At 38.5% G+C, this 23849-nt stretch overlaps 1 protein-coding gene across 4 annotated transcripts in view; it reads left to right on the plus strand.

Annotated features, from left to right (window-relative positions):
* Window positions 1-23252, plus strand: part of GPR63 (G protein-coupled receptor 63) — a 31457-nt gene extending 8205 nt beyond the window's left edge. The window contains exons 2-6 of one of the 4 annotated variants that reach the window (XM_064447600.1): window positions 3541-3775; window positions 11232-11317; window positions 12920-13074; window positions 15939-16016; window positions 17958-23252. In XM_064447600.1, coding sequence (XP_064303670.1) covers window positions 18102-19361 — 1260 coding nt within the window. In that variant the 5' untranslated portion in view covers window positions 3541-3775; window positions 11232-11317; window positions 12920-13074; window positions 15939-16016; window positions 17958-18101 and the 3' untranslated portion in view covers window positions 19362-23252. Of the gene's footprint in view, window positions 1-3540; window positions 3776-11231; window positions 11318-12919; window positions 16017-17957 lie in introns of all 4 variants that reach the window. The other 3 variants (XM_064447598.1, XM_064447597.1, XM_064447599.1) reach the window with 3 other exon arrangements.
* Window positions 23253-23849: the final 597 nt, after the last annotated feature.

Here is a 23849-nt window from a genome sequence, read left to right on the forward strand (position 1 = left end):
AACTGTGTCATTTATGATAAGGAGGTGACATTTGAAAGAAATTTGGCAATATTTAATACTGACTCATAAAGGCATGCTCAGAGTATTTATAACGGAGAGGTTGTACCATGCCTTGCTGGTATCGGGACATCTGCATCTGCCATAAGAAATTTCTGTTGCATTTATGAGGGTAGAGATGGGGCTGAGTGCATTTGCTGACTGAAGTTAAGAGCCTTTTCAGTCCCCATTCCCTTCATTTTGATAAGTTAAGAAGGCAAGTTCTGACTGCATTCATCTTTTCTGGAAATATCAAATCAAAGCATGAAATCTCAGGTAATAGCACTTCTGCTGTTAAACTGCTAGATCCAACTGAACTGGATTAAATGTGTGTTTTCAAGGCCACCACAAATGATAGACTTGAAAAAGCATCTCCACGGTACACAGGCAATACGGTGATACACTTCAAGCTATTGTCAGCAAGGCTGAAAATGTAATAGTCCCCTATTGTCTCTGTTTTCCCCACAGTTTTTGTTGTCTGAAAAGTGGATTCATCGCCCCGTATACTCAACACATTCTGTTCCTGGGTGTGTGGCTATTTGAAAATTAACTGGATTCTTCATTTCTTAATGACAATAAAAATGAATATGAATTAGACATTGTCTCAGGGACTGATCAGTCACTTCGGTGGACTTCCAAGCTTTCACACTTCTAAAATGATGAGGAAGATGGATGATCTCGATTCTGTTATGGTTCTTTGTGGCTCCTGGCAAGCTCCAGAGCACACTGAGGTTCCAAGCATCCTAACTCCAGGAAGGGGGGGAGCCTAGTGAATCGTTCCTGGGTTGGTAGGCTGTTGTCAGCCATTGACAGGGCAATTTCTGTAGTCTTCTGAGACTGCAGAATTGTGGAATGTACCTATTAAACATTATACAGCTCTTATATAGAAGCATATATCTCAGTCAGCTGTTCAGGCAGTACAGATGGATGCAGACCCATGTAGGTACATAGAGGTATGGAGTTCACATACAGTACTGTTAAGAAACAAGATAATTAAAATAGATATCTCAAATGGTTTAGATGAATTTGCTTTTCAGAAATGCGTGTTCTGTCTGACTGCTGACTAAGCTTATGTCATTACCTCAAAGCTGTGTTGGAATTAGGTAAGATCAGTCTCAGCCCTAGCAGGAGGAAAATGTGTGTGTAAAACCAGATGCTAATAAAGAAGAAGACTTCCTTAAGGCCCTAAATTGGGACTTCATATTGTTGAGCACTTACTAAAGTTGCTAGACATTGCCAAAAGGCCTACCCAGGTCACTGCTCAGCCAGTCTGGGGGCTGCAAATGCCACTGTGTTCTAAGTGGTTCAAAGAGCTGCTGTATACATCATGAAAAAGATTAAGCTCATACACTTTGGAAAACATATTCAAAGAGTGTAATCAACTGTATGTATCAGTTGATTAACAGCCTGTTTCCTAAGAGCTCGCTGTGGTCACTCATATAATGTATGATTGATCATCTAAGTGATTTTAGACTAGTATTTGTAAATTTGACCCATTTCTTCCCTCACCCAGGAATAAAGAGACAAAGAACTGTCCTTGCTGCTGTCCAATAGTCAGCCTGCTTCTTTCTTGGAACCAGCCACCACCAAGCATCTAAGAAATGATGGTTGTAGTTAACAGTCAGGTGGGACTTGTTTGAGGGAAGCATCAGGTGTCTGGTGTAAATGCTACTGTATTTAGTACTTCCTAGAGGGATGCTAGGCAGTGAATAGCAGTGAGAAACACTGCTCAGTTCCTCCCCTGAGGAGGCTCCTGATCTCTGAAAGCTCAAATCTCTTTCCAATCGCTGTCAGCAGGCCAATCAGTATGGACTTGTATGCCACCACTGCATGGTAGAGTCAGGCAAAGATATCCAGGTTTATCACTGAAATGGTTGACTTGCATGGCAAAATCATTCTGTGGATTAAAGACTGCCTTGCTGTTGATGGGTCTTTGTGAGATGTAGGCAATGAGGAGGTTGTTCCACTCTACATAACTGATTAATTTGCCTGTTAGGTAAGAACTGAATTTCCTTTGCCAGATTGGAGTTTCTAAATTCAGGCAGATTGGTATACAGTTAAGAATTATTCTGCCATTTAAAGTTGTATCCATTCATCCTGGTGGCAGAAGGCCTAGTGTTATCCGGTTTCCTCTTAGCTTGGCTATCGCACTGGGGAATTGCTAGTTACCCTCCAGTCTCTAATTTGGCTTTCCTGAATATTTTGGATTTGCATTTTTTAATGCTCTTAACAATGTTTAAACATTGCTGTTGGGGACTGGATCTTTATTTTAGTTTGTACAGATGATATTTGTAGTTTTAGATGCAAAAATCTGAAGCATAATTATTTTTAAGACAAATGGCCCTACTTTGTAATGTGATAAACTTGCATTGGGTTTTTTTTGGCTGCCATTAATAGCACTGCATCCCAGGTCCCTTAAGAGAACAGATTGACCTCGTACAGTTCTGAAGGCTCCTTCAGCTGGGTGTTGTGGAACAAAGATGAGAAAACCACTTTCGTTTCTGAAACTCTTGGTGGGAGATGATATACAAGGTCTCTCCCTCTCAGAGCCAAGACTCAGATCTTCAGTAACTTTGCTTAGGACTGCAGTATCAGGAAGGAGATGCTGTTGTAACACCTGGAAGTTGAAAAGACTGCGTGCCATTCTTAGTGTGTGAATCACTTATTCCAGCTAGAGCAGGGAGAGTTTGCGTGTGTGTTAAGAACATTATTGCCTTTCCAGACTCATTTATACGCTCACTAATCGTGATGACTGTATGCTGTTTAAAATATAAATGTTTTTGAGCCTATTTCCGGTGTACAGGAGGATATGGTTTGGGAATTTAGCTTTCTGCAGCCAGATGGATTATAGTGTTGCTAAGGAAACAGACTATAAATGAAGTGGCAGCTGAGTGTCCCTAGAACATCAGACTGCTTGAAGCTGGTATTTTAAACTCATTTAGGTGGGTAGATAAATTGATGATGTGATGAGAAGTTAATTTCCTGTATTTTATGGTTCATTAGTTTTCATTGCTTTGTTAGTATTTACAAAAGTTACCTTAAATTCCCATTCAGACCACCTGGTGTGTGGGTCACTGAACAAAAATTTGCTATTAAAATTAGAAAATGGACAAAAGCTGTACAGTAAAACAGATCCCCAAATAATCATTAATCTATCAGTGGATAGATAACTGTAACAACGACTTGGCAGCAGTATGGTCCTACTGAAAAACTAGGACTAGGAAGTAAGCTGAGATTACATGGGAAAGAATAATGCTACGACAGGCCTTGTGAAGTTACAGATTTTGAACTTCATGTATAACCTGTTTAACATGTATGTTATACCGATCTGATTTACATGTATAAAGTTGCTCAGAGCGAGTGAATTGAATTGCACTTTTGATAGTTGCTCTGTTCAAGAAGAGGCATAGGCTCCTTTTTCTAATGCTTTTGCTGAAAATGTATCAGGTTTCCAAACCAGGATTATTGACTGGTACAAGAGGATTTTATTTTTTTTTCCCACAGAGAAGGGCAAGCATAGCTGAGCTGTTCTAGCTAAGCACGTGGCTGTAGGAAAAAAGGCTTGAGCCCAGGGGACAGAGAGCAACCACCGCCATTGGTAAGATGGACTGACTGGACAAGGAGAAAGCAGGAAGAGTTCTGAAGAGCCTGAAATACCTGCAGACCTCAGACTTTTAAAAGGGTGTAGATAGGATGATGGTCTTCCCCCTCCCACTTACCAAGGTCTTCAACATAAGAGGTAAAATAACATGCTTATTTCACGTTGCTTTCTTTACTCCTGAGTGCCTTGTGTTCATGCAGTTAAAGTCTATTCTTTGCAGCTTGGTGGGCTTGGAAACTCTGAAATACTAGAGAAGGTAATGGCACCCGTGTTCTCAGCATTGTGTGAGTTTCAGATAAAAGGAATGACTAGACTGTGTCTAGATATGATATATTTAGAATTGCACCCACTTCAAAAAAAAAAAAAAAGTGGTGAGAGCAGATAGATGGATAGTGAAGGGCAACACAAAAACCTAACAAGAGAGTCTGCTGTTTTGAAGTTGTACCCTGTGCATGCAAGGGTGTAAATTCAAGCACATGAGCAAGTGCTTATAACTTTATTCTGACATTATTTATGGAGCATATCTCCTCAAAATGGAACTGTCACGGACTGAATATGCATGAGTTTCACAGGCTATGGTTGCTTAAGAAGAAAAGGAATAAAAGCAGGCTGGAAAGAGAACAGGCAATAGTTGAGTCTGTAGAGCTTCAGAAACTTGCCTTAGCTACTTCTGGAACAAAAAGAGGAGATCTGAAAAGGTCTTTGTGAAACTGAAAATTGTGAGAACTTGCCAAACAAAAATAGTTTGTGAGCTGAATATGAAATGGAAGGCTGAGGAAAGATTTGAAGTATGTACAGGTGGTCAGTAGAATTGCCATTCTATGTTTTCTGAATTGAAATGAAACTGCTTTTCCAGAACGTGTTTTATTGAAATGAGTCAGCGTTCCAGCAGTGTTAAACCTCTTCAACATGCAGTGTTTAAACTGTTATTTAGAGTACACTGGAGAGAACCATTCCTGGTCTTTTCAGCCAGGTAGGCAACAGAGGTCATTGTGGAGATGGCCTTAAATGCACTAGAACCTTTCCTTCCATGTTTGTCGTATGACTGGATTTATTGCATTGATGTATTGGTCTGCCTATGGATCAGGATCTGCCACGGTCTTATCACTGGGAACAGTAGCCAGGAGGAGACTACAGCTGTCACAGTATGTAAATCGTAACTTTTCTTTAATTGTCCCTTTGCTGAGGGACTTCAGGACTGAAGCAGTTTAATTGTTGTGGTGGCTGATTGCTCCCTGAAGGATGCATTGCATCCTTCCTGAAAGGCTCTTTCTCATCTTCTGACAAACTGTGCCCGTTGCATGGTGGAAGGAGCTGTAGGACCCGTGAGAAAGCTGGCAAGAGAGAGCACACTGTGGATCAGATTAACGTCTGCTGCAAACTGCCCATAGGAAATGGATAGTAGGAGAAAGGTGGCAAGACAGATGAAAATGTTCTGAAGGATTAACTGTGGCTCTTAGACTGTTGGTTGAACCAAATGAGAAAATTTTTGAGGGAACTAAAGTAAATGTACTGCACTGTAGCCTGGTGTGTTGGAACAAGTCTTACTAAAGTGATTTTTTTGTGTGTAAACAAAATAATGATGTATAAACAAACAGTTTTGGCTTTTATTGGAGAGATTTTGTAGAAATATGTTAAATTCAACATGATTTTCAATGGAAGAAACAATAATGATTTGGCAAAAATTTCTATGGAAGTTATTTTCAGCCAGCTCTGAGAGTATAAAGGAGCTGCTAACAGAAGCTTGACTATTACATCTGGAGTAGGAAAGTGGTTTTCATAGAAAGAAAGAGAAAACTATCAGAAAATTAGAGAAAAATACTTTAAACCAATCCCAGAGAAAGGCAGAAAAAAAAATATTTTTATTGTCTGTCATGACATCCTAATACAGAATCCTTTAAAATGACCTGCAGACTTTCCCCATTGGCTTAAAATCTCTCCCCTCCCCACCTTCTGTCTTGGAAATATAGGAGGAACATCACTTGTTATTTTGTATGTGTTCATTTTGATGTCTTGTACTGAATACTGTTAATTTTAACATGAACAGTATTTCAGGATTTATAGAGAGACTTATAGAGAGCACAGAGGCAAGGGTTCATCATCAAGTCCAACCATCCACCCAACACCACCATGCCTCCTAAACCATGGCCTGAAGTGCCACGTCTACACATTTTTTGAACACCTCCAGGGATGGTGACTCCACCACCTCTCTGGGCAGCCTGTTCCAGTGCCCGACCACTCTTTCAATAAAGAATTTTTTCCTAATATTCAACCTAAACCTCTCCTGATGCAGCTTGAGGTCATTTCCTATAAATCCAGCCCATAACTTTCAGTTGTTAATAACTTTTGTGTGTTCCAGTGTTTAAAAAAAAAACCTGTATACAAGTATGTTGGTCTGACTTTTTCAGTGGTTGCTGAGTAATTGCAACCAAATTAGAAATTATGTGTTACATTTATTGTTCTGCTTAGTTATCCTGCATGCCAGATGATACATTGCATACAGTGGTTTCTCAGAATCTGTTTCATATTGAAAATGAGGCCAAATAAACTTCTCTGTAACTGAAGAAATACTTTGATATTATTTGCAAAATGAGTTAATTGAGCATACTTTGCCAGCTTTCGGTTAAGTAGGGAAATATGATCTTCTACCAAAGTGGAAGACAACCTGAGTGTGACCTCTTCTGGTGAGGTAATACTTCTCTTTCTAGGTTTGGGGCTTTTGGGTTGGCAAGGTTCTTTTGTTTTGGGGTTGTTTTTGTTTGTTTGCTGTGGGGTTTTTTTGGTGAATTTTTTGTTTGGGGTGTTTTGGTGGGTTTTTTTGGTGCTATGGTTTTTTGGGGGGGGATTGCTGTTGTTGGTTGTGTGTGTTGGTTGTGTGTGTTGGTTTTTTTTTAAATAAGTAATTATTTTTTTAAAATAATGTGACAATCCCTTTTATTACTGAAGGAGCTTTTCCATGGAAACAAGCCTTTCTTAAGTTTGTGTTCCCAGTTTGCGAAACTGGGAACTGCTGTAACTCTATCCGTGTGAGGCATTCGATTTGGCCTAAAATTTGTTTAACAGTTCCCAAGTAGCACTAAACCACTGAGTACTGCAAAATCACTTCAATTAACTGTCAAGTTATTTGTAACCTTTAAGCAAGGTACTCTAAAAACATTGTTGCTACAAAGGATTTGAATCCTTCAGTTGATAAGCATATTTGTCTGCTTTGCATTGTATTAAAAAAACAGAAAAACTTGAAATAGTGATCTCTTGTGTTACATTAAACTAAAAGTGTGCTTTAAAAATTGCCAGATTGATTCACTTAAATATTTCTGTCTTGTAAATTTAATCAATTGTTTTAGCTGTTCATGATGCGTGTTCCAGCCCTGCCTATCATGTCTGTACAGAAATTGTTAGTGCCATATTGCATAAGGTCTGAGCGTCTGTAATACGTCATCTCACCCTAAGAGTTGTCCAAATGGGAACTCTCAATTTAACTGTCTTTTTTAATCTCTATTATGAACAGATATCTAACTAAGATTGTTCCTCCGAAACAATTGCTATCTTGAAAGTGTTATTCCTGTTGGCTGGCATGAGACAAAAATAATTCTGAAGCTACTAAAACAATTAGATGACATGGATAACTATTAAGACGTAGTTAGTTTATTATTTAGTCTCTGTTTCTGTTATGAAAAATAAGTTACTATTGTAAGACGTAGCTGATTTTTAACAGACTAATTTAGACTAAGAACAAGGTATATGGTAAATCTGGGGGGAAAAATTAAAGGAACGCAACTGTTAGAGTATTTTGTTGCATTAAGCATTTTGTTTGCTTTTGGCTGAATAGAGATCCTAATAAGTATTGAAAATACACACATACATATGTGTATATGTTTAAGAAAAAATACATTAATATGCATATAAACTAAGTCTATGTTTAGTTCTCAGCTAAATCTTACCCTTGCAGACTTTAAGTACTCAGAGCAGGATGCTGCAAGCAGCAGCAGTTGTGTTGCTGAAATACAGTCACCTCATTTAACTTGCTACCAGCGCGCCTCCTCTGTGAACCAACTGCCAAGAAGTAAAATCCATAACATCTGTGTTACAGCAGCAAGACTCTTGGGCAGCAGCAGAATTTGACTGTAGCATGAGCTGAATCCCTGTGAGCAATGCAGAATCAGGGCTGATCCCTTTGCTCTGGGAGCTAAACCAAACCCCAGGAACCTGTTGTGGGCAGCACACAGTGTGAAAAGAGTACAAATTCAGTCATTCTAATCACTTTTCCATTAGCATCCCTGCATTTTTTTTATAAACAGATGAATTTTTATTAAAATCAATTTTGTTTCAAAACCCAGCTACGTTTTTGTGGGAGAGGCAGCTTAATAAATTGCATCAATATAGAATGTTGTTGAAGATGGGGTTACCATTTTTATAAGATGAATTTTGTAAGCCTTTGCATTTTGGTAGAAGTTAATGTGCTAATGGCTGTTGTCAAAACTAATGAGAAATAAGAAAATCAATCTTCCCCCATTTTTAGCAGAAAGCTGCACAATAGTGTATGTTGGGTGTACTGGGGCATTACAAAGGAGGTAAGAGTGATGTAATACAAGGAGCCTTTAGTTCTCTACCTTATGGTATATGAAGGTGAAACATCTTCATAGAGAACTCAGTCTTCCATTCAGAGGATATAGTGGAGAAGCTGCTGTAGTTGAAAAGCCAAAATAGCCTTAGGACAACTCTGAAGCTTTCTTCACTTGCATATTATGTTCTGATAGACTGACTTTTTGGTGAAGAAAGGAATCTTTCAGTATTTCAGTTTATTTTTGCCCATGGTTTGACTTAACATTCCAAGAAAACGTTAAGAAAACTTGCCAAAAAATGGCTGCGGACTAGGTGCAACTAGATGTAGAGAGCTGTTGGTAAAGTACTTAACAAAAGTTATGACTTATTTGAAAAGCAATGGTATACTGAAAAAGTTTCATAATATTTTTGAGACCTTCTCTAGCCTGTTGTTATGTCTTTAACATAATCTGAATGCTTGTGGGAAACATTTTAAGTTTAACAGTGTTTAAGATCTCTGTGATTTTAATTCCACTATTTCAGTTCTTTGGAAGTGACAGTCTCTGGTTTGGGGAATCGAAGTAGACCTAATAATATGCAAATTCCTCTAAGATCATCAGCTATTACAAGTTTTGCACCGTTCTTGCTTATGGCACAGCACTGTCTTGAATGTAATACCTCTTAGTATTTAGAAGCCAAATCTAGATCTTATGCCTTGATCTGTATACCCCAATACCTCACAGCTTCTCTGCTGATTTTTTTCTAGGCCAGAAATATGAAGCTTTTAAATTTGCTTGTCAGGGTCTGTTTCAGTCCAGATCAATCCTTCTGCTTCAGGACTGGGGAGCTGAGTTCAGGAGTGAGTGAATGAGGCAGAGGTCAGGACTACCCTTTCAGTAGCTCTGCCAGCTCTAAATGCTGATATCATCAAGGTTGTAATACCACAAGTAGAGCTCTTTGCAGGTACAGGAATCCTTGCATTCAAATTTCATTGCAGGATTGTGAAGGGTTACAGAGCTTTTCCCCTCTGTTCTTACAAAAAAGCCTGACTAATCATTTATAATGGGGGTGTAAGAAGGAATGTCATTTGGAAACAGTGTTAACCCCTGATTGCCAACAGAAAACTACCCAAAACCATCTCAACCAGTTAAGTGCAAGCTCTTCAAGGTACTCAAATTTAGTGAAATTTTCCAAATTGACTTTGAAAACGTGCTTTTAATTTTTCCCTTCTTGGAGGCTTGAAGTGGAAGAACGTTCTAGTTTATGGTGGTGTTTTGGATGCTATTCTAAATTGGTTTTAAAGATACTTTTAATAAGAGAAATACTTTCTATAAACACGTAAGTAGAGGGAAGAAATGGTTCTTATGTCAGAGAATGTGTTTGTCTGCTGGGAAGATCTGACAGGTTGTCGCTGTATTTAATCCATCCAAGTTCCTGGCAGAGCATTCTGCCTGCTGGCAAACCTAGTAGCTGCTTTGATGCTTCAGAAAGCCTAAGAGGGAAGATTAACCGTTTATAATACTTATCTCACTAAAAAGGGAACAAACCAAGTGGCGAAGGTCTATAATAATGTAATGGCTACACTTTATCTCTTTTATACGTAATTAAATCTGAGACTTGTACTTTTCTTCCCACCTTGTTCTATGGAATAAATGTAAAGATCAAATTTTTGTGCTATTGGAAAATAATTTGTATCAATAGATTGTCAGAAAAATCTTTTCGGACACTGACTTCCATTGTGGCTAAATAATGGATTTGTTCTGCAGAAGGCAGATTTCTCAGCAGTCGCCAGTCTGGCAGATCAGGCCTTATGTTTTTGGGTGTTTGAAGTCCGTGTTAAGTTGGTTGCAGATAGAGAAACTCAGCAATAGAATGGTTGGAAGAACCAGGAGGTTATGAGTGGTCGTAAAGTACGGTTTGTTCTTATTGTGTCCCTTGCAGGAGATCATTGTAAATTCAGTGGCTGGTTTGTCCTCCAAGTGCTGTGTACAGCATTTATTCAGAAACTTGTTCCTGAAGGATCCTGACATCTGTTGCTCCAGTCTGGAGGAGACTTACAGATGTTCCAAAAGCTGCTTCTGGCAGAAATTAGAAGTTGTGTAGCCTTTTTAAAACCAACATGTAAAAATGTCTGTGTCCCATGTCTTTGTGCTTTTGATTTTTATATATAAACAATATTTATACATAAATCACACCACTGGGATCTTTCAGTGTCAGATAAACTCAGCTTTCAAGGCACACTGAAATTTTCTGGCTTCCTTCTGAGAATACATGGAAAAGCTACATTGAAAATTGATGCTCTCAGTTAACAACAGGTATGTCATGATGGAATGTGGAGCTTGTTAGCTATGTTAGGCCCAGTTTACAGAAATAATTTTAACTATTTGAGATATAATAGCATTGTGCTGATTGATTTGTACAAGGGCATGTAAGGGAAGTGCTGAGATCCTGCAGTGAAACTTTAATGGTTTATTCTTCCTCTCTAGACCTATTTTCTTGCCCTTAGTTTTTCCGACACTGTTACACTAATATCTTTGCCATCTGGGGAAAATTTATTCAGCTTCATTATGATGTTCAGTAGCACCCTGTGGATTTAAATGACATTTCTTTCTGAGAGGCTTTGGGGGTCTCAAGATCAGGATCCTGATGTTTAAGGCTAAGCATGTATTTTAATAGACCTAATAAGATTTGTGGCAGCTAACAGCTGTGTGCTTGTCTACAAATTGAATAAATGCATCTGAATGAGATCTAAACCAACATGTTTCTTCAGTCCTGGCAAATATTAGTATTAAATGGTGAGTTTCTTATGCTCCACAGGTGAGATAGCTGAGAATTTTTTTGGCTTGATGAAACTTAGATGCCTTAGTCTGCCTAAGGCCTGTGCCTTCTGCAAGAAAGGGACATGTGATCTGCCTTCTGTCAGGAGATACATCATAGTCTACCTCTCCCAGTAAAAATAAAGTTTTATTACAGGAAGAACTTTTGCTATTCTGATCTTGTCCTGCCTCATGTATAAATATGTCACCAACTTTTTTTTTTATTTGTTTGACAGGTTATTTGGAAAGGGAATTCTGTGCTGAACAGAACAGCACAAGATGACTTATGATTCCTGCCCTTCATGGGAGCCTGTCTGGATTGGTATGCTGCCTGTTTTTTTATTTTATTTGTCAAACGGACACATTGTGATTCCATGTAAAATATATATTCCACCTAAAATATAGGAATCCAAGCATTTAGGAAGCTTCCAACTTGTTAGTTGTATGTTAATAACTAAGTAGAGACTATGCATTAAGAGAGTATGTTTTCAATATTTTCAGTGTTTATTGTTCTAGTTACTACAGTATTCAGTCACCTCTTCAACATGGTTAATGTGACCGTTGAACTTGTGGGAAAGGTAGAAGTCGGGGAATATTGTGACAGTACTAGAAATGAACCTAGAACTGCTTAAGTCCTTTCACATGATCTACAAATTGAGAACTTGATTTTTCCCAAGAGCTAAGAAAATAGAATTATTCTTTACATTTTGCATATTTGTCGTTTAGAATAGTAATAATGATTCCCATGGCTGACATTTCTTGACAGTTAATGGCTCTCTGAATTAAGGACAGACAGAAATATCCTCAAGAGGGCAATTAGTTGTACTTAATGACTCAAAGCAGAGGTGGCTGTTTCCCGCAATACTTTCCTATGAAAATTGCCGCAGTAGTGTTTATAGAGTGGAAAAAAGGAAAATTTCCTAAATTAAAGTAATGCCTCTTGTGAATAGTTTTATGGGTCATCTACTCATGCAGTGTAGTTGATTAGTTTCAATTTAGGATATGTAAATAGGTATTAAAACTGAAAACTGCTAGTTCCTTTTAGGAGGAATAGTTAGGTGAGTAAGAACATTGTCCCTGCTGATTTATGCTCTGACTCATTCTTTGCACTGGCTTTAGCAGAAAGGATTCCATTGCAATACATTCCTGCCTCTGCTTAACAGCATAGGAGACAATGCCTGATTCATACTGAGAGTATGGGAGTATGTCCCGGGTTTCTTTGTACAATAAAGGGCTGTCAGAGAGCACATACTTAAGTATTTTCTATCAACACATAAATATTTTTTTAAAACAGATTAAGCCCATGGCCTTTGTGTTTGTTGTTGACTTTATAATTTTTCCCCCTAAGAACAGTTTTCTTTTTTAAATATTTTTTTATGTTGCACCAACTGGTTTTGCCAAAGCTTACCATCAAAATAAAACTATTGATAGTAGCTATAAAGCATGCAGAACCTTCCCATCTGTGACCAAGAAATAGGTTCACTGTACCAGGCATTGGTAGCTTCAGGTTTCTGAAAAAGCATTTCTGTGTGCTGGACCAAATTTTGGTGCTAGGCAGTACTGAAAACATGCTTACTTTTAGCAGATAAATTTAATAAATCATTGAACGTTCTGGCAGCTCTTCATAGTGTGTTCTGATCTGTGTTAAACGTAACTTATTATGGTACTCTTATATTCCCTGTTTTGTCTGTGTTGAAGTTACTGGTTTTGACTGATGCTGGCTTTGCATATAAGATATAATCTTTTATTTCTGGTTGAGCATGCTATCCAAATTTTGAATGGAAACCTTTTAGCTTCAAAAGCTGTTAAAAACAGACACCATAGTTCTAGCAATAATTATATTTGATGAATGAAATTTGTGTGGTATTTAGCTTTAAGTGTGTACTTCATTGAAATAATTGTGTCTATTATGTTCCATAAAAAGAAAGTTGCATATGAGTGAGAACCTTGCTTGAGAGAAAATGTGCAGTAATCTTCAGTACTGGAATGGAAAAAAAGTGATTGTGTGATGCTTTTTTGCATCTGAAAAGAATCAGTGAGAGTACGTGTTCCAAAAGTGAGAATGCTGTGACAAAAAAGGTATCTGCCTCTTGCATGAGTACTTTGACCATCAATATGTTTACCTACTCAAGCTGCCAGAACATGGTCATCTTTTACAAGCTATGTGATTACCATTTGGGAATGACGCTGGCTTTGAAATTACAGGATCTGTCTTTCTCAAAGATCGAGTGAGGACTGAAATGAAATGGCTGTGAAGTTACCTTATTGCTTCCTTTTTTCTGCTTAAATTTCTATCCCTACATAATTTTTGGGAAGTTGGAGGAGGGATGGAGGCACAGGTTTAATAAGCTTATGGTAGAAGCCTTTTTTTAAAAAAATGTATATATGACTGCTACAGAAGTGATATGCTTTAATTTATTGGCTAAAATGCCAATCACTTTTAGAACAGATGGGAGCCAAGCAACAGCCTAACTAGCTTGCCTTCAGGTTAGATAAATGTAACTCCAAAACACATTTGAGCATGCAGATTCAGTATGTGGTGCATGGAGAGATTTCATACCTCAGAGTGATAAACAGAGTACGGAGAAGGGTGCTGCCAGGAAGCCATCAGTCAGGAAACAATGACACAGGAGTGTCTTTCTACCTGGGTTCCAAAGCCTGCAGTTCTCTCATTAGGTTAGGTGTTCTCTTTGCAACAGTTGATCTCCACTCACTCTTTTGTCCTTCTTGAAAAGACGATATGGCTGATGACTTACGCAACAGGCAGATGGCTAACACTCGCTTCCCACTTCAAGCACTTGCCTATGTCCAGGCAGCAGCTTGCATGATGTCATTCTCCTCCTCTCCTCTTAACACTAAGCTTCACACTGAGGGGAGAAAGCACAAAACAGGAGATCGTTATTTGCTTAGACAGCTGGGAGGGTGAGGGAGCGTACGTTAGATTGTTTTTCTTAGTCACTTTTCCTGTGTTTGTTAGGAATAGTCTATAGACAACTATTAGTCCTTTGTTATATACTGGGTGCTACTGGCTTGAGAAATGCAGGGTAGCACAGTCTTTTTGTCTAAAGGGTCCAGAACACTTTGGCTCAGACTCCTCTTTTCTGGTTCCTTGTGTTTAGAAGGACAATTTGTGATAAAGCAGTATTTTCTAAAACTTTGATTCTTTACCTTAGAACATTTGCGGTTGGTTGTTTTCTCTTTAGAGCTTTTATGATACATGTTATCTAAGGCTCTGCTGAACTTCATAATTCAGATCGTAAAGTTTTGTGGCATCAATGTGTTTAAAGAGCTGTAAACAACCTAAGTGAGCAAATTCTGTTGTATATGTTTAAAGTAACTCAAGTAACTGCATGTATGTGCTCAAAATGTCTATTCAAATCAGATGGCCGTGTACCTCTTGCAGTCAGAAGAGAGAGGTAGGTGCTTCATGAGGGGGATTCACCTCTTCCCGACATGGACATCTCTATAAAGATCATGTGAAATATGTCATAAATTGCCTTCTAAATCCACAGAAGTTCTATGGCATCCACAGCATCCTGTGGCAAGTATTTTCATAATTAATTGTGAAATAATAATTTCCGGTTCCGGGCTCCTCATTTCAAGAGAGAGATGGACATACTGGAGAGAGTCTAGTGAAGGGCTACAAAGGCTGGAGCCTCTTTCCTGTGAGGAAGGGCTGAGAGAGTTGGGACTGTTCAGCTTGGAGCAGAGAAGGCTCAGGAGGATCTTACCAATGTAGAGAAATACCTGTAGGGAGAGTGCAAAGAGGACAGAGAAGAGGCGCTTTTCAGTGGTGCCCAGCGATCGGACCAGAGGCCATGGGCACAAACTGAAACACAGGAGGTTCCCCCTAAACATCAGGAAACACTTTTCTTCCACTGTGAGGGTGACCAAGCCCTGGCATAGGTTGCCCAGAGAGGTTGTGGAGTCTCCATTCCTGGAGATACTCAAAAGTCATCTGGACATGGTCCTGGGCATGGACTCTAGGTGTCTGCTTGAGCAGAGGAGTTGGACAAGATGATTTCCAGGGGTTCCTTCCAACCTCAGCCATTCTGGGATTTTGTAATTCCTTTGGCTTTTCCTATTCTTACATTATGAGAGACAGCACTTTCCCTCTGCCACTAATTCTGTAGGCCTCTATGATACTTTTTTTTTTCAGTCACTTTTGAATGGAGATCTGGTGGAGCAGAACTGAATATAGTACTAAAGAAAAGAGATGCCATGGATGTGTATTGTAGCAGGTAGTGGATATAAATATACAGCATATGTGGGTAGCTCCTGCTTTTCTTCTCTGTTTCTTTGCTAACAATTCTGAACACTTGGCTGATGTTTTAATAGAGTAGATTATCAAAACTTGAAGATCTGTTTTTCTGCTGGATGGTAATAGTTGGTTTAGCATCTGTTACTGTGCAGATAACTTCTTTTTTTTTTTTTTTTTCTATACATCCATAGCTTTACCTCTAGCAACATGGAATTTTATCTGGCAGTCTATTAGCTTGTCACTAACTGTCATGAGATTCCTCTGTACCTCTGTATAGTTGACCTTTGTTTTTATTAAATTGCTCTGAAAAACAGTTCATGTTGATCATCAGCAAATGTCGTGGTTTCACGTTTCCCTCTTCTCCCCTATCGGTTGAAGAGCTTGAACTGCGGTACGGACTTTGTTTGCAGGATCATTCTAGTGACCTTTTTTTACTGCAAAACTAACTGTTCCTTCTTTTGATTCCTGTTTTAAACCTATTGTCTGTGAGAGGGCTTTATGTTTTTCTGATGGCAGGTTAGCTTCTTGGAGACACCTTGTCAAAACCAATCAGAAATGCAAAAGTTACCTTAGCTGGCATATTGCTAACAGAGCTCTAAAAGATACTGCCCTGGGGATCTAACCTTCTGTACTCTGTGATTTTAAATCCAGAATTATTCGTTGAATTTGTGCTCTTTTGCAGTCCCTGCAGAACGCTACAGCTTCCTTCCCTCTTCAGTATTCTTCGTTTGTGGAGTCATAAACCTTGGTGGAACTTTGGGTGAGATTTTCATGTTCATTGCTAAAATCCTTGCTTATTTTTCCTGGAAAGCTGTGTTAACATTTCTGCTGTTGGTTACAGATTTTATTCTGATAAATATGTTAAAGACGACTAGTAAAGGAAATGTTTATAAAGCCAAAGAAAGAAGACTTTTGGCTACTATATATGCTTTAGCCTGTAATTAACATTGAGGCTTTCTCTAGAAGAGTTACTGTAAAATAAAAAAGGAGAGAATGGAGAGAAAAGTCTAGAATAAAGTTAACAGAATTTGGCATTTTTGCAGAGTGTCAATGTACATAGCTTAGTTTAACAATCTTTGAAATATAATAGGGTAAAATAGAAAATGATGACATTCCCTCCCATTCCATCAGGAAGACCTCTAGAAAGTGAAATTTGTGTGACTCAGTGAAATGAAGGTACTTATAATAACATCCTTTCATGATACCATTGAAAATTAGAGGAGACAGAGAGGTTAATCATTTGTCTTAGAAAAAGTGCTGAAGGCAGTCTGGCCCTGGAAATCTAGTGATACTGAGCTGGCATATCGGAAGGGAACAGCTTTGCTATGGAATGAGGGGAGCAGGTCATAGTGCTGATGTTATTTGATGAATCCTTGACAGCAGCCTGAGCAGGCTTGCAATGGGATCACTAGAAGTCCAAACTGGGGACATAGGTTAGACTTTGTTTTGCAGTTCATTTCTTTGTTCATGAATTATTAGCCAGGGAAGAGGAAACTTCTGATCCTCCATGAAGCCTGTAGTCCTTGTGTAAATTCGTAACAGCATTCCTTCCTCCACTCCTGCTTTTGCCTGATGTTGATACCAAACAGAACCCGCAAAAATACTGCAGTCAGGATTTTTGTTACCAAACATAAGCTTCTTGAGTTAATAGAACAAGCTTGTCAGCATGTGCAGAGAGGGAGGAGATAGCTTGCCCTCTGAAGATGCCTATGTCCCTCTTATGACTAAAATAATGAAAACAGCCTGAAGTGACTATTAACAGTGATCCAGAATGAATAAGGTGAATCCCGCTTTATGTTTCTGGTTATGGTGATCTGTTTTTTTTAAAAGGGCATAGAATCCTCCTGGTTTCCAGCTTGACCAGATGCCAGAGTACTCTGGGAGCATTTAATTTAATAGCCCAAGATAGAGGGGAGGAGTTCTATGAAGAGCTAGCACTGAAAAGGGGAGACAACTCTCAGCTCCTTTGTTTTTATTTACCTGTAAGAACAGTACACGTAATAATACATGTACTATCTTGTTGTACTGTTATTACATGTAAACTATAAAAGGAAATGTTGCATTGTATCAGCATAATGATGAGGCAAGGAGTTCAGCAGAATGTCGAAGGATTAGATTTACAGGGAAAAAGAGGGCTCACATGGTTAGGATGTTTTACATGTTTTTCCTGAGGCATCTGCTGCTGCTGACTGACGTGGAACAAAAGATTTTGTATTACGTAGGATAGCTCAGATAGGTAGGCTTTTCAGTGCTTACCAAACAGGCAGATAGGTGACCTGATACTATTTAAGCTACTTGGAAATGTGATTAAAATTTCCAGCTGTAGGCAGATTAAAAAAACCCATGAAGTTAGTTTAAAAATTGAGATTTAAATAAAGATACTTTTTTGATTCATTCGTACTTCATCAGTAAAGTTTGTTTTCAAACACAAAATTTTTCCACTCCTGGTTATAGTAGAAAAAAGCTCGGTGAGTTGAGGTTATTGTAGAGTATTGACAATGCTACAGGAGCAGGATCTATAAGAAAAAGACCAAATATTACAAGACTCTTATGACTGCTGCTTAATTAAATTGTGTTGACCTAAAGTGTAAATATGTATTAAGGATCCTTTTGTCGTTAAGGAAAGTGGAGCAATTGTTTGCTTCCCCTTGGTTTCAGAGGGTCTTACTTTGTTGCTTTAAATTTCTTTCTTCTTTTTCAGATGGAAATACTGACATGAATTTAAGAACTTTGATGCTTTCAGATGTTGAATTTTGATTTGTTAAATGACCAGGAATAAGATACTGCCTGAACAAGATAAAATGCCTTGAAGACCTTTGGTTTTGCTTTCATTTCTCCTGGAGCAATGGTTTTCTCAGCAATGTTGACACTGGCCCACTCTGGGACCTCAAATGCTACTTTTATTGTTTATGAAAATGCCTATACGAATTTTACCACTCCCCAGTTCTTGCTTCGTAGTGGCACAACACAGCCATTGAGATATAGTTCAGGTGCCGTGCTCACCACTGAGAGAAGTACTTTTCTGGTAAACACAACAGCTACCCTGCCATCACAAGAAGTTTTCAGGAGCTTGAGTTTGCCACTCCAGATCATTCTTTCTGCTGCTATGATATTTATCCTATTGGTTTCTTTCCTTGGAAATTTTGTTGTCTGCCTCATGGTCTACCAGAAGGCAGCTATGCGATCTGCAATTAATATCCTCTTAGCAAGCCTGGCTTTTGCAGACATGCTGCTGGCAGTGCTGAACATGCCTTTTGCTCTGATAACAATCATTACCACTCAGTGGATTTTTGGGGATATATTCTGCAGAGTCTCTGCTATGTTCTTCTGGCTTTTTGTCATAGAGGGGGTAGCCATTCTTCTTATTATTAGTATTGACCGATTTCTTATCATAGTTCAGAGGCAAGATAAACTGAACCCTTACCGTGCAAAGATTCTCATTGTGATTTCCTGGGCGGCATCCTTTGTTGTCGCTTTTCCGTTATCAGTAGGGAATCCTAATCTGCAGATACCCTCAAGAGCACCTCAGTGTGTTTTTGGCTACTCTACGAGCCCAGGTTACCAAGCCTATGTGATAGTTATCTTGCTAATTTCTTTTTTTATTCCATTCCTGGTAATGCTGTATTCTTTTATGGGCATACTCAACACCGTCCGTCACAATGCAGTTCGTATCCATAGCCACCCTGATAGCATATGCCTCAGCCAGGCCAGCAAACTTGGTCTCATGAGCTTACAGAGACCTTTTCAGATGAATATTGATATGAGCTTTAAAACTCGTGCCTTCACAACCATCTTGATCTTGTTCCTTGTCTTCATAGTCTGTTGGGCACCCTTCACCACTTACAGCCTTATTGCCACATTCAACAGCCACTTCTACTATAAGCACAACTTTTTTGAGATAAGCACTTGGCTCCTTTGGCTCTGCTACCTCAAGTCTGCACTGAACCCGCTGATTTACTACTGGAGGATTAAGAAGTTTCACGATGCATGCTTGGACTTGATGCCCAAATACTTCAAGTTTTTGCCACAGCTACCTGGCCATACAAGGCGGCGCATTCGACCCAGTGCCATCTATGTGTGTGGGGAGCATCGGTCGGTGGTGTGAAGCTGTGGTTGTTTGACAATGATTGTTATCTTCTGGGATTATTTTTTTTAGGCTTTAGGTTGATTTTTTTGTTTTGTTTAATATGGCTTCTTTGGTGTGGCCATATCTTATAACTTGATTAAATTTTCCAGTACTCTGTGCAATTTGGGGAGGAAAGATAGAGGGAGGGAAAGTGATTGGTTATAGCTGGGTTTACTACCAGAATACAATGTAAACAAAATAACAAATGTTACCTCTAGGATTCCATGGAAATCCATTCTTTTAAATGAAAACTACATTTGTAACATTTTGTCAGGTTTATGCTTACTAGGCCTGCAATTGCATCTAATTGTAGGGACTTTTTATGCTGCTAAGATACAGTATATTTAGTTGGTGTAATTTTTCTGAAAAAATGTTGCTGCTGTCTGCCAATATATTAGAGCCAAAAAGTCTCATTAGATTACTTCTATTTAATTTTAACAATATTTCAGAAGTTTTCATGGTGACACTAGAAACTTTTTTCTTTTTTTAATATTCCCATTTATTTTTTTGTGCACTTTACAAAATTTACTATGGAATTTGTTCATTGGAATATTCTGTATTGAAGGGTGGTATTATTATTATTATTATTTTTAGTTGTTATTTTGGTGAATTTCAATGAAAGACCCATGTAAGCTCTAGGAGGGCAATTTATGTTGGTATAGCTACATGCACAGTCATAGATTTGCTGTTTTTGTAACAATTGATCAAAAGTAGCATTAACTGCTCAGTTATCAGGGGAGTTGGAAGGAGAAAATGGAAGAATGAAAGGAAAAGAAAGCAATGAAAATACCGTGTCCTGAGGTTCAGGCTAATAATACAAGATTTAGAAAAACAGACTTCATGTGAAAACTCATGGGGGAAGGGATGGCTGTAATTGTTACTTCAGGTTGTTACAAGCTGCCCAAACCTAATGGCATGCCTGAAAACCTATCCCAAATTGTGACTTTGGGCCTGCACTCTGCTCTGTGTCGGTGTAATGCTGGTTTGGCTTGGAACTCATACTAGGCTAGGTGTGCCCTACGCTGCGGAAATCATGCTGTCAGGCGTTTGCTGGGATAGAATTAGGAGTAGTAGGGTAACCCAGCAAACAAATAGCATGTGAACCATAGCTGAGGCTAGGGCTTAGTCTATGTAGTAATGACTGGGGAAAAAAGTCCTCAACTTCCTTGTTTTCCAGTTTAAGTATTAGACTGAAACCATAAGCTAATAATAACGTTTGGCCAGCAGAGTTTGCTAGGGGTGTAAGTTAAATTCCCCTTTTCCCTCCGATACTACTTTACATTCATTTTTTGTTGCCCCTTTTCCACTGTAATGCCTGCTGCCTCAAGGGTTAACTTTGCTGTTCTCATCTCTTAGGCATCAGCTTCTCTCCCTGAAATGCCAAACCACCTTTCTGATTAATGTCAGGCTGTCTTGGTACCTGCCTGGAAAGCAGAAAGACACAGGTTTTCCTTGAAGATAGCAATCCAGACTCAGACATTTTGGGTTTTTTTTAACCAGCTAAATAAATATTTAATGTGAGGTAAATGAAATTAAGACCTAGGTTTGGGTTTTGAAGTGAAATTCCCAGTTGTTCTGAGGCTGGGGAAGAATGCCTGCAGAATTTTTGTGTCCTTGCAGTGAGCTTTTTGGGGCAGTCTGTGACCAAGTACAGGAGGATTAATGTACAACAAAGTTATCAACCAGGGCTAGGGTTTGGGATTCCCTTTCTTCCACATCTCTTTCAGTGCCCCAAAGCATGGGGATGTCTTCATAATTCTTGTACCCGAGGAACAAATAATAGCAATGTTATCTGTTTCTATCCATGCAGTACAGGGCATTTGTGTATGAGGGAAATGCCCTGTACTGTGTGGATATCTAGGGACTGCTTGCTTCCTGAGGCCAGCTAAACATTCACACCCCAGATTTTATTTAGGTCTTCAGTTAAGAACTAACTTAACAATTTTCTCTGTTCTTCTCATCAACAACTACTGGTAAAAGTCTTGGCAATATTTAAAATTTAGGAGTATAAAAGGAACAATTTTGTATTAATAATTTCATTTTTTTAATAAAAGCTGCTAGCTGAGGTTGTGGGTTATGTGTAAAGGCACCCAGGCAGTGGCGATGTTATTGATGTCTATGCTTTCCATTCCTTGCCAGCTTCACTGATGGTGGTATGGATTTTTCTGATCAAAATGACAGGCAGTAAAGGAGTTCCACTGTAAAACAGTGTTTTAGCATGTCTTTGCAGTATAGCTTTTATTTCTCAATTACATTCACATTGATAGCGGAAGTTTATGACCTGGTTAGTATGGATTTTCTGTTTCAGAGTTGTCATGCCTCTTTATCTCTGAAAGCAGCAAAGTTGTGCTTAGAGCTAACGTAACTGTCTAAGGAGCTGATGCTACTGTCTACGGTGGCAGGAACAGGTATTTTTGCTGTCTTCCAGAGACATAATGTAAGAGGTTTGAATAAATGTCATAAAACAAGAAGTAAAGATGATGAGTAATACAGTTAGTGAAATGACTTTCTTGAAGGGAGAGGGGAAAACATTTTGTGGGGATTTCATAACCTCTGATAAGTACTGGCTGTGAAGTAGAACTTGCAAACATCAAAGAAAGTTAATTTGTCTTGATAATTTAGTGTTTGTTTGCACTGACTGTAACAGGGTTTCCACTCAGAGCTGCGTCTGCCAATACTTGGAGAAAAGAAACCCAGGTTGTGTGGCCCAAATTCAGAGGTGACTTACGTGGTGATCCAGTATTCACACTTACCAGGTTTTAGAGGTGATCAGAGCATACAGAGAACAAAAGGGTGTTAAGAAAAAGAAACGAGGTGGCATAGAAGTATCCCCAGAGTAATTGTTTACAGAACCATTTGGGCTATTGTGTCTTATATACTGTCTTTAGAGCAGTGCCTTGATAATTACAGCTGAAGTCCTAGGACCAAGTTGAAGACTGCTAAACTGCTCAGTCTTGCTGTCTGTGATCCCGCCAAGATCAGCATAACTGTGCTAAAGTTTGTAATGGTAAAACGCATACGTGTTGGCAGGATTGGGGCTACTGAGGTGGTTTAGTGGGCTTGACCTTGACCAAGACCAAGGATTTTAAAAACTGAAATTGATCCTTCTTGATTCTACTGGGGAATTATAATTTTCTTCCTCTCCAGAAATGATACTCGTTACTAAACTGTATTCCCTCATGTTACATTTTCAGAAATCTTTGGTATGGAGGATTGAAATGAATGTATTTTGAAATATGTTGCGGTTTCATTCGTTCTGTCAAAGCATGCTGCTTACACAAGTCTCATTTGTACAAATCTATTGCTAAAATTATTCTTTTGTACTCAAAGCTGTGTATTTTTGACATTTCTTCTTACTCATGTGAAAACTTTATGTATATAGCGAAGAAAATTGGTTTGCCTCTTACTGCTTTCTGTTACTAATTTTTTCACTTGTATGCTTAATGCTTTCATATTTTCTTTTATCTGGGCATATGCATAAACAACCACAAGATTTCAGTGGCCTTTCTGCAGCCGTTTGAGATTTTTAGTTCTCAAATCATTCAACAATGCCCTCCTTGAAAGAGATTTTTATTTATTTTTGTGTGAAAAGTAAAAATTGAGAGCACAGGTTTGTAGCGGCTGGAATGGTGAGGAATTTAAGTCCAGTTTTCCAGGAGCCACTACTTTGCTATTATGAACTGGTTTGATTTTTTTTTCTTTTGAGGAGTAGTCATTTTCTGATGTGGAGAAACCTTGAATTACTGTTTTAAAATAAGCTGTTAAGTAGAATGGCGTTGTCTTTTCTGTACATATTACACCTGTGAAAATACCTGAGAAACAAAAGAAAAGAAAAAATAAACATGAACATTCTCCAAAAATGTAGCAAAAGTCTATAAAATTGCTCTATCTTTGTTCATGTGCAGGTTTCTTGGATTTAATGTCCATCTTCGTATTTTCAAACACTTTGTTTTATCTGTATATTAAATAACAAAGATTGTTTGCCCAATGTAGATTGTTTTGTTTAAGAGAAAATGTTTCTTGTGTAAAGAATTTACAGAATGCTCTTCTCTGAGACTTGGGGGTAGACATGTGTCAGTATATCTAAAACAAATGAAACAATATCCAGCAAAAGAGAGAGTAAGCCTAAAAAGAAAATAACTTTTCCTAAAAACACTACCTGAACTGGGTGTGCTACCTTTTAGCTAGGACTGAGTAATTCGTATCATCTTGCTGTGCAATAAATAAAACAGGCAGTGGTACTGCATGGTATGATTCATTTCAGCACAAGACAGTGACCTTTATGATTCAAGTGCTGCATGTTTGTATGTGACAGATTATTCCCCATATGAGTAAATGAAAAATGTTCAGCATCTTGGCTGTTTTGGGGAAATTTTTCAGCTTGCTAATTTAGCAGAAGTTCTGCTGGAATAATTTCTCTAAATGATAGAGTCAAGGCATGTCCCTAAAGAATGCCTAGAGGGGGGA

This window comes from Phalacrocorax carbo, chromosome 3, assembly GCF_963921805.1.
Source record: "Phalacrocorax carbo chromosome 3, bPhaCar2.1, whole genome shotgun sequence".
NCBI lineage: Eukaryota > Metazoa > Chordata > Aves > Suliformes > Phalacrocoracidae > Phalacrocorax > Phalacrocorax carbo.